Source organism: Alexandromys fortis, unplaced genomic scaffold (genome assembly GCF_014885135.2).
Source record: "Alexandromys fortis isolate MF-2015 unplaced genomic scaffold, M_Fortis_MF-2015_v1.1 scaffold_9, whole genome shotgun sequence".
Taxonomy (NCBI): Eukaryota; Metazoa; Chordata; class Mammalia; order Rodentia; family Cricetidae; genus Alexandromys; species Alexandromys fortis.
The window spans coordinates 1,998,565-2,009,307 of NW_026067892.1; the positions used below are offsets into that span (position 1 = coordinate 1,998,565).

General features: G+C 51.5%; 1 protein-coding gene across 1 annotated transcript; it reads left to right on the forward strand.

The window, feature by feature from the left end:
* The first annotated feature begins 6,315 nt into the window (after positions 1-6,315).
* On the forward strand, positions 6,316-10,743 carry Lhfpl5 (LHFPL tetraspan subfamily member 5). Its single transcript, XM_050139796.1, is given in 3 exon segments — positions 6,316-6,727; positions 10,432-10,681; positions 10,683-10,743. Coding segments are annotated over 3 exon segments (723 nt in total).

Consider the following 10,743-nt stretch of genomic DNA (forward strand, 5'->3'; position numbering starts at 1 on the left):
GGGGAAGGGGGTGGGGAAACGGGACAGTGGCTGTCCTGCAAGAAAAACTGCAGAGGACACAAGGAGCCTTCTAAAGTATGAAAATCGTTCTCAAAATAAGTCAGTGGGTGTGGTGGTGACTCCTTTAGTGCCAGCACTTGGGAGCCAGCTGCAACTGGCCAGCTCCAGGTTCAGCAAGAGACTGCCACAGTACAGAAGGCAGAGAGGGATCACAGAAGATCCCCAAGGTCAGCTTCAGGCCTCCACAAACACATGCATTGTCTCACACACACAGGCACCCACACACGGTCAAACACGCATACACAGACATGCCAGAAACTATCAGATGTAGATCTGGAGTCTCTGCTACATGAGGGCTAAGCTGCTATCTAATGGTCTGTGCTCTGTGTGCCTGGTAGCTGATGTTCCCACAGCTCCTAACCCTTCCCACGGTGGTGTTTGGTTTAATCTGTATCATTCAACCTTTCAAAGGTATTTGTTTGATATGTATTCTTTTGATTAAGGATGTGGTTTTTAAAAAAAAAAATGAGACGAGGAAGTGGTTTTGAGGCCATCGGTCTCTTTGTAGATCTTCCCTCAGTTGAGGAGTCCCTCTCTTTTCAAAGTCTCCTGCCAAGACCAATCGGAACCGGTCAGAGGTGGAATGCAGCTTCTGGGGCCTTACTGCGGCAGCCTGGTGATGAAGATGAGGGTGAGGATGATGGTGATGACGTCGTGTATGGATATTTTGTCTGATGTGTGTCTGTGCACCGTGTGAGTGGGTGCCTGGTGCCCTTGGAGACCAGAGGAGGGTGTCAGACCCCATGAGACTGGAGTTACATATAGTTGTGGGTCCTGGGAATCGGACCCGGGTCCTCTGGAAGAGCAGCCAGTGTTCTTAACTAGTTCATGACTTTACAGTCTGCTCTGCTGTTGCCTCCACCTGTCTTCTGGTCCTTTATCACTTTGGCTGGTCCGTCAACACACAAATGACCCCACACCACCCTGCTTTACAATCCTTCTGTTAGGAATATTTCTTAAGACGAGCCTCTCTGCTGATGCAAATAATTCCAATCGGACCAAATTAGACCGAATCAAAGATGCCCCCGTTTAATGCAGTGCTCCCGGGTAGCCCCAAGAAAGCCTGGCGAGGGGAAGGGAGAGAAGGGGGAGAGAGAAGGGGAGACCACGCAAAACCCAGACACCACGTATTTTCTGGGGGCAGCCTAAAGAGACTGTGGGAGTGGTCTTGACCCTCCCTGGGGAGGGGTCACTGCTTGGCGGGCTTTCCCAGAGGTGGAGTCCGAACCAAGGCAACTGGGGGGGGGGCTTGAAGTGGAACTTCCGGCTCCATTCCAAAGATGAGTGCTAGGGGGTGGGTGATGATTCCGACCAAACACCTTCCCTTGCCCGTGTCCCCCGCACGGGCACGGATGCTTTCCTCCGCAGGACCCACAATCAGGCTCTAGGATGCATGCCCGGGAGCCAGGATCTCTCCAATCCCTGAACTGTGCGAAGTCCCCTGTCTCCTGCTTGGTTACGATCACCTGAGTATTCTGTAAATTAGAGGCTAAGTTGTTAGGGACCCAAGTTGAAGACCCTTGAGAGAATAAAAATTGTTACTTTACCGACAACACAGCAAAGAAAACGCCGACCTGTGTGGAGCGCCCCCTGGTGGCTGTGGGTTCCCATACATTCATGCTCAGCAAGGCTTGGCGCTGGTAACTCTACCCATCAGGGGTCCGCATGTGGCTCAAACCAGCTCCTGAGCCAGTCAGAGCCCTTTGTGGTCCTGCTTCTGCTCGGGTGCACTGAAGGCTTGCGTTTATTCTCCTTAACTTCTACTCTGGAGACCATAGTAATGAAACCGACATAGAATTTCCCGAATTCTATGCATGAACCACCCTATGCTCCGTTGCAAGATTTTTGGAAGTCAGTTCTCTGCTTCCACCATGTGGGTCTCTGAGATGGAACACTCGGATCCCAGGCTTGGGGGGTGGCTCTGGCACAACTGAGCAATTTTGTTTTGTTGGTTTTGTTTTTGTTTTTTGTTTGTTTGTTTTTGTTTAGTTGGTTGGTTTGGGGGTTTTTTGAGACAGGGTTTCTCTGTGTAACCCTGGCTGCCCTTGAACTCACTCTGTAGGCCAGGCTGGCCTCGAACTCAGATTTGCCAGACACTGCCCTCCCCCCCTCCTCCCCCAGTGCTGGGATTAAAGGCATGCGCCACCACTCCACCGGCTCCTATTTTTGTTTCACTATAAGGACATGATGTCAAACAGTCTGAGTATTTATGTTCATACTCGCAGGCAAGCGCTATCCCAACCTTGGTCAGAGAAGCTTCTGCAATGTGCAATGGTTCATGCAGAGACTAGTAAAAGTGCTGAGAATTGGTGACTGCTGAGTGCTTAGCCCTAGTGGGATATCTCCATGACCCCTGCAAGGCTTCTGAGAAGAGAGCGGGCGGGAAGAATATAAGAACTTCAAGAAGGGCTGTAGGATGCCGTCTTCTGGCCATATGAACTCATCGCGGCAGTGGCTTACCTAAACAAGACCTGCACACCTTTGGCTCTTCCCTCAACCTACTGTCGATGATGGTGGGGGTCCCTGAAGACCTATTGGCAGTTACTGGTTGCTGGGGGAGGGCATCTTTGGTGGTGTAACCACTGGTAAGGAAATTGGGCTTGTTCAAGTAAATAACCCAAACCCCAGCCATGTTTATTCAAGAAACCTTAATTAAATGTTGTAGGTCAAAAGGAAAAAGATGAGAAATAGAAGAAGTGCAGTGGGAGGGGAAAGGGTAAGAGCAGATGTGTGTGGGGGTGATCAAAGTACATTCTACATGGGCGCATAAATTATAGAATAGAAAAATAATACGATGAACCAGCTTGCAAGTCATCTCATAGGAAAGGCAAAATAGGCTCATTCCTGTTTATGATTAAATCTGTTGCTCAAGGACTATGCTCCACCTTTAACCTTAACTACAAATGGTTCTGTACCGACTGTTCCAGGATTGGCAGTCATGTTTTTGTTTCAAAATGTTGTTTATAGCCATCTTGCAGCCCTACCTTTGTTTCAAAAGGTTGTTATAACAATGTTGTTATGACTACCTGTTGTTATGACTACCTTCTTATGCCAACCCTGCAATCATGTCTCTGTTTCAGGAGGTTGTTATGGTTAAGCGGTTCGGCTATGTTCTGTTCTTGTAACCCCTCCTATTTTGGGATTTGGAGACCCCCTCTACCCCGAGCTATAAAAACCTTGTCTTTCTCATGCCCAATGTTGACCTCTTGCACCCTTTAGGGGGAGAGAAGCCTGTGTACATGAATGAAAAAGAAAGCTTGCTTTAATTAATTGTTTGCTTTAATTAACTCGACCATAATGATTTGGGTCAGTGATCTTTCTCCTTACAACTTTGGGATTAACAAATATCCTCACTCTACAGAGACCCCCCCTTGCAGTATCCCTCATCACCTACCCCTACCACATGGAAACAGTTACAAGTCTGCTTTCTTCCTCTGTGGTTTAGCCTCCAGGGCCATATGGATGGAGTCCCATACTGCCCTGTTTTTGGTGATCAGACTTCTGTGACTTAGTGCAGTGAGTTCCTTGCCTGTTGTGACAGGTGCCCCACCCCCTCCACTTCCTCCTTTTTCTCTCTTTTCAATGCTTATAGGGTTCTGTTCTTAGGATTGGCCACAGGACCTTCTACATGCTAAGAACATGCTCTAAGTCTTTGCTTGCTGGTTTTCGAGGCAGGGTTCTCACTCTGTAGCCCAGGCTGGCCTCAAGCTCGCAGTGATCCTCTTTTCTCAGTCTCCCAGGAATGGGGATGACAGGTGCACACTGCCACACTCAGCTCCCAAGATGACCTCTCTCTACTGCTCAGCAGTGGTCCCGTGAACAATGGAACTGCACAGATATATGGCATTTGGATTGTTTCTTAAAAGTTTGGGGCACAGGGCAGTGGTGACGCATGCCTTTAATCCCAGCACCTAGGAGGCAGAGGCAGGCGAGTCTCTGTGAGTTTGAGGACAGACTGGTCTACAGACTGAGTTCCAGGATAGGCTCCAAAGCTACAGAGAAACCCTGTCTTGAACCCCCTCAAAAAATTGGGGGCAATTGCTATACAAAGTGTGTGCACATTTACTGTCTCCAGGTTCCTGGTGTGCCAGTTCCTGTCCTGGCTTCCTTCAGAGATGTGGAAGTGTAAGCCAAACAAACCCTTTCCTCCACAAGTTGCTCTTGGTGGTGGTATTTTACCCCAGCAATAAAAGTCCTAACTAAGATGACAACATGGAAAGGTTTTTGTGTAAACACAAGTGTTTATTTCTCTGGGTGAAATACACAGGAGTCAGATGTCTGGGTCACATGACCGATGCCTATTTCAGTCTCCGAGAGGCTCAGTTCTCCAAGGGGCTGAACTGATGCACAGCCCCACCAGCAGCGTGTGAATTCTGGATGTTTCCCATCCTTTGCTGAATTTATTATCATCATTTTTTTTTAAGATTCATTTATTTATTATGTATACAGTGTTCTTTATGCTTGCTGGTCAGAAGAGGGCACCAGATCTCACTACAGATGGCTGTGAGCCACCATGTGGTTGCTGGGAATTGAACTCAGGACCTCTGGAAGAGCAGGCAGTGCTCTTAACCTCTGAGCCATCTCTCCAGCCCTAAAATGTGTAGTCCAGGCTGGCCTCGAACTCCAGATCCACCTGCCTCTGCCTCCTTCACCGGCCTGAGCCACCAGAGCCGGCTATCATCATTTTTAAAAATATCTTGGGGGAGGGGCTGGAGAGACGGTGCAGTAGGTAAGCCCACTGGCTTCCAGAACACCCAGGTTCAATTCCCAGCACCCACATGATGGCTCACAACCTCTGTAACTCCAGTTCTGGAGGGCAAAGACACACATGCAGGCAAAACACCCACACTAGACATTAGACAAAAATAAGAAAATATTTAAAAAACATTGTATGAGGGGCTGAAGAGATGGCCTGTATGCTTGTAGGCCAGAAAGGGGCACCAGATCTCATTACAGATGGTTGTGAGCCACCATGTGGTTCCTGGGAATTGAGCTCAGTTCCTCTGGAAGAACAGCCAGTGCTCTTAACCACTGAGCCATCTCTCCAGCCCGGTTTTATTCTTTTATAAGAATAAACTCTTTATACTAGTCATATAATTATCTACTAAAGCTGGGCATATATGGTTTATTTCTTTGGTTTTTGTTTTGTTTTTGGTTTTGTTTTTTGGTGGGTTTTTAAAAAAAAAAAACAGGGTTTCTCTGTGTAGCCCTGGCTGTGCTGGAACTCGATCTGTAGACCAGACTGGCAGACTGGTCTCTAACTGACAGCGATCCACCTGCCTCTGCCTCCCTGGGGGTAAAGGCGTGAGCCACCACCTCCCAGTTTGAGGCAGGATCTTACACAGCCTCTCCTTGAACTTCTGATGCCCCTGCCTCCACCTCCTGAGTGCTGAAATTACAGGTGTGAGCTACCACATCCAGCAAAAAACCCAAATATTTCTAAAAAATCTTCAGCAAAAACAGAGACTCGAGGAGCAAGGCCGGGTGTTGGACACCGAGCTCTGGTACGGTCTGGGAGTGCATTTTGCTTTTCTTTATAGTTGGCGGGGTTATTGCAGTAGCTGAGGTTCATGGTCTTTGAAGGCGGGACGTTATCTAGCCCCCACCAGGCTCGTGGCAATCGTTGGCTGGAAGACCGAGCCGAAACCACAGTGGAAACTTGCAGCCCTCGGCATACAGGGTTGGTGGTGGTGGTGAGGGTGGGAGGTGAGGTCCCGGAAGGGTGTCTAGGGAGTCCGGGTGTAGAGGCCGGGAAGCGTTTTTGCTGCGGGAGGAAAGTGACAGCCCAGCCGCGGCCTCACCCTCTGGGAGGAAGAGAGGGTTGGGTCTCGGGCGTGCTTCCCCTCCTGGCTCCCCGCGCTCGCCGGCCCCGCCCTCCCAGGCCCCGCCCACGAGCCCTGGCGCTGGCCGTGGTGCTGAAACGCGCGCTCCACAGAGCTAGCCGGGCGTGGCCTACGACGGGGAGCCGGAGGTGCGGGCAGGGCGGCGGCGCAAGCCCAGACCTTGACCGACCTAGAGGAGGCCTCAGACCTGAGACCCTCCCGGTCTGGGGTGACACAGGGTCCTGGGAAGAGCCTTCAGCTAAGTCAAGGTTGACCTTGGCCTGCTGCGCTCCTGGCTAGCCGGGGGGCACGCTCACGCTGACCTCAGGCTGCTCTTCACACCAGGCTGGAGTGACCCACACCAGTCCCTGCTCCCTAGAGCTGTACACCCTCCACCAGCCAGCGCCCCTATCCCAGTCCTGCGGCCTTCGCCATGGTGAAGTTGCTGCCAGCCCAGGAGGCCGCCAAAATCTACCACACCAACTACGTGCGCAACTCACGCGCCGTGGGAGTGATGTGGGGCACGCTCACCATCTGCTTCTCCGTGCTGGTCATGGCTCTCTTCATCCAGCCCTACTGGATAGGCGACAGTGTGAGCACACCACAGGCCGGCTACTTCGGCCTCTTCTCCTACTGAGTGGGCAACGTGCTCTCGTCTGAACTCATCTGCAAGGGTGGCCCTCTGGACTTCTCCTCTATCCCCTCCAGAGCCTTCAAGACCGCCATGTTCTTCGTGGCCTTGGCCATGTTCCTCATCATTGGCTCCATCATCTGCTTCAGCCTGTTCTTCATCTGTAACACGGCCACGGTCTACAAGATCTGTGCCTGGATGCAGCTGGCTGCAGGTGAGCAGGGTCAGAGGGAGGGCGGTGGGGCAGACCCAGGGCACAGTTGGCTTCTCATTCCTGTGGAGGCGCTGGGCCTCCTTCTACTCAAAGTTCCACGGAAGATTCTGAGCAGAACTGGGCTTACTCACACGATGATCCCAGCCCCTGGGAGACAGAGACAAGAGGACAGCTGTGAGTTCCAGCCCAGCCTGGGCTACATTGTGAGCCTCTGTGTATTTTTTTTTTAATTTTTTTTAACTTTATTTTATGTGCATTGGTGTGAAGGTGTCAGATCCCAGGGAATTGGAGTTACAGACAATTGTGAGCTGCCATGTGGGTGCTGGAAATTGAATCTGGGTCATCTGGAAGAGCGGCCAGTGCTCTTAACCATTGAGCCATCTCTCCAGTCCCAATGCGAGACTCTGCCTTAAGGAAGAAAATCTGTGAATCATAGGAAGGACGGGGCAGGGACTGCAAGGTGACTCGTGGTGAAGGTTATGTCGCCATGTCTGACGCCCCAGGTCAACCTCCAGGACTCACATAATGTAAGGAACCAACAAACACCTTTGAGTTGTCCTGTGACCTCTAGATTCACACGGTGGCATGAGCCCGTGAGTGCAAGTGTCACGTGCTCTTACACAAACAACTAAAAGTATTTTTAAAAGGTGGGGGTCCATGTTGTGGCACTGTTTGGTCCACACATGCTATCGAGCTCTGAGCAGGAGAGAAGTAAGTACCTTAGAGAGGGCCACACAGCTTTTGGTAGATGCAATCACAAGTACCAACACCCAGACCACCACACCACTGCTGCTTCCAGAGGGAGGGGGAAGGCGCTGCCCTGTGGGCTAGGAGTCAATCCCAGGGCTATGGTGATGGCACTTCCCAGATCTCCACCCTCACTCCCTGCCTCTTCCTACCTCCAACTGCTCCCATGGGGAAGATTCCAGGATTTTGGAGTGCCTCTGGTAGACTGGCTGAGACCTCTCTTCTTAGCGACTTCCTTTCAAGCTCCCCTCTTTTATTGTGGAATGAGCATCTTTGTCCCTGGATGTGAGCTCTGTATTGAGTCAGTAAGTAGGACACCGTTCTCTGAGGTGGAGGTGCACAGGTTACCCTGGGCAGTTTAACACCATATCAGGTAGGCAGTTGCTTGTGGGGGTCCCAAGGCAAGGCATCCCCTGGCCACTTTCCTGCTCCAGGCTCAGGTGAACCTCTTGGTCCTTGGGTCAGTTGATCTTGGTCTCCATTGGAGTTCAGGAAGAGATGACCAATACCCTTCAGCAGCCTTTGGTCTCTTAGTACCTAACCACCCACAGATGCCCCTCATCAGTGGTGAAGATTGGAGGCTGGAGTCAAAGCATCGGGACATCTTTAGTTAAAGTAGTATTACCTTGGTGGGGGTCAGAAGGTGTCAAAAACAGGAGTCTGAATCTCAGGCAGGCGGAGCTGAAGGGGACTCCAGCTATAGATGAGGAACTAGATTGACAGAGGGGGTTAGAGTTGGTCAAGGCTATAGCAGACCAGAGAGCAAATCAGACCCTGGGAGAATTAAGGATTCCCCCAAATTAGATGTATTCTAAGACTGTTTTTGTGATTGTTGTTTTGAGATAGGGTTTCTTTATGTATCCATGACTGTCCTGGTACTCACTCTGTAGACTTAGCTGGCTTCAAACTCACAGAGCTCCACCTGCCTCTGCCTCCTGAGTGCTGGAATTAAAGCCATGGGTCACCCACCACTGCCCAATTTCTAAGACTGTTTTTATTGAGACCCATATTTTATAAGCATGATTCACAAAATACTTCATTTTTTTGAGAAGCCTCATACAACCCAGTAGTGAGTGTTCCTGCATTTACAAGGTCCTGATTCAGGCTTGGTGAGCCCTTAGCAAGCAAAGACAGACTTAATAATCCCCGGTCTGATATGCAGGCCACACACCTGGCCTGAGTTCCTCCCAACCCCAAGCCATCTCCAAGCCTTGCTGGGCGGTAGGGACAGCAGGCCATGGTGGTTATATCAGGGACAACAGTGGTTATATCAGGAAGGGGCCATGAAGCTCCAAAGAGTAGTGGGTGGGTATGCTTGCCAGCTGCTCTGCCCCTCGGGGATCCAGGACGCTGGAGACACGCCATCCTTTCCCAGCGCTGCCTGCCCCCATGGCAGCATCTCTCAACAGGTGTGTTTGCTGAGCAGGAGCAGGAGGAAGGCCTGGGTGGAGGAGCCCCCCCCCCCGTAATTTGAGCCAGATCCTGTCTGGGCCACAGAGCTGAAATACTGATACCAGAGGTGGCCGGGTGCCATCCCATGAAGCATTGATGGGCGAGGACAGAGGTGGTGTTGTGTTCCATCCTGTGTGAGAGGAGAGGGGAGGGCTGAAGAGGTGTGCCCCATGAATCTGTTACCTCAAAATTCTCCACAAAGCCAGAGAACAGGGCAAGGGTAAGGGAGAGCAAAATCGATGCCCTTGCAAAACTGAGGGAACGAAGCTTCAAAGACTGATGGAGCTCGGGGCATGGGCCAAGCATGGGCTCAGTTGCCTTCCCTGAATCTTGGTAACCTCCCATCTTAGTGAATTTGGGTTATTATAACAAATTCCCAGAGGCGAGGGGGCATTTATTTCTCATGGTCCTGGAGGTTGGATGATTGAGCTCAGGTTGGTACAGTGTGGCTCCGGTGTCATCTTCCAGCTGACTTCTTACTCTGCCCACAATGGAAGGGAAAGGCAGGAAGTCTCTCTGGGTCCCTTTCATAAGGGTGCGAATCCCATGTATGGGGGCTTTGTCTCATGAGCTAATTACTTTTCAAAGTCCCACATTCCGAGGGTTAGAATTTCAAATATACAGGTTTGGGGGGATTCAAAGCATTCAGCCCAGTGCACCTGATCTGTGGGGTCTGGTGATGGTGCCCCATCCCTTGGAGAACCGGTGAGGATGATACAACGCATGAGAAGCATTTTATAAGTATTTGGCAAATGTGGAACCCACAGGCAGGGGTGCTGAGACTTCCAACTGCAGTGGACCAAAGCACAGCTCTCTCTTGTGCTGTGCGCCCTCTGGCATCACTGAGGACTCTACTTTCACTGCTCATGGCCGCCTTTGCCGTCTTCACTGCAGAAGGAAAGGGCAAGGAGGGCGCTTGAAGGAAGTGAGAAGCCAGGGATGTGGCTGGCCCCCGTATTCAGTCAAAGGGCCCGAGTTGTGAGGTGTGCCCTGAACAATGAAAGGTTTTGCTGATCCAGACCAGCTCCTGCCCCATCATTACACTTACTTCAGAGACGGAGGGAGAGCGAGCATCTCTCAGAAGAGATGCATCTTGGGACCAGATGCTGGAGGGCTCTGGAACCAGAGTAGGCTTTGTCTTGCTGAGTTCAGGGTGAGACTGGAAGAGGAACAGAGGGTGTGGGGCGGAGCCACCTGGTGTTGGGAGGAGCCGCCCGGTGTGGGCGGAGCCACCTGGTGTGGGGTGGAGCCGCCTGGTGTGGGGCAGAACCATCTGGCTGAGGAGCCCCGCATGCAACTATCCTGATGGCTAGTTCCCAGGACTTCAGCTTGGTGAGCTTCAGCTTTTCCACTTGTATTTTACATGGATGGAAGAAGTTGCCCCGCCCCATGTGGTTCCCAACGCTGGCCCAGAGACCGGGGAGGTGACAAGAGTACTTCAAGGTGAGGGAGGCATGGGGGGGCATGCCCAGTCTGACCCCATTGGTGCTCTCTTGTTTCCTTAGCCACAGGCCTAATGATCGGATGCCTGGTCTACCCCGACGGCTGGGACTCCAGCGAGGTACGGCGCATGTGTGGTGAGCAGACAGGCAAGTACACGCTGGGCCACTGCACCATCCGCTGGGCCTTCATGCTGGCCATCCTTAGTATTGGAGACGCTCTCATCCTCTCCTTCTTGGCTTTCGTGCTGGGCTATCGACAGGACAAGCTCCTCCCTGATGACTACAAGGCAGATGGGAAAGGTATCTGTCTTCCTCTTGGGACTGTGGGTGGAGAGGTGGGTGGGATCGTGGCTCTCACAAGTCGAGTGTGTCTAG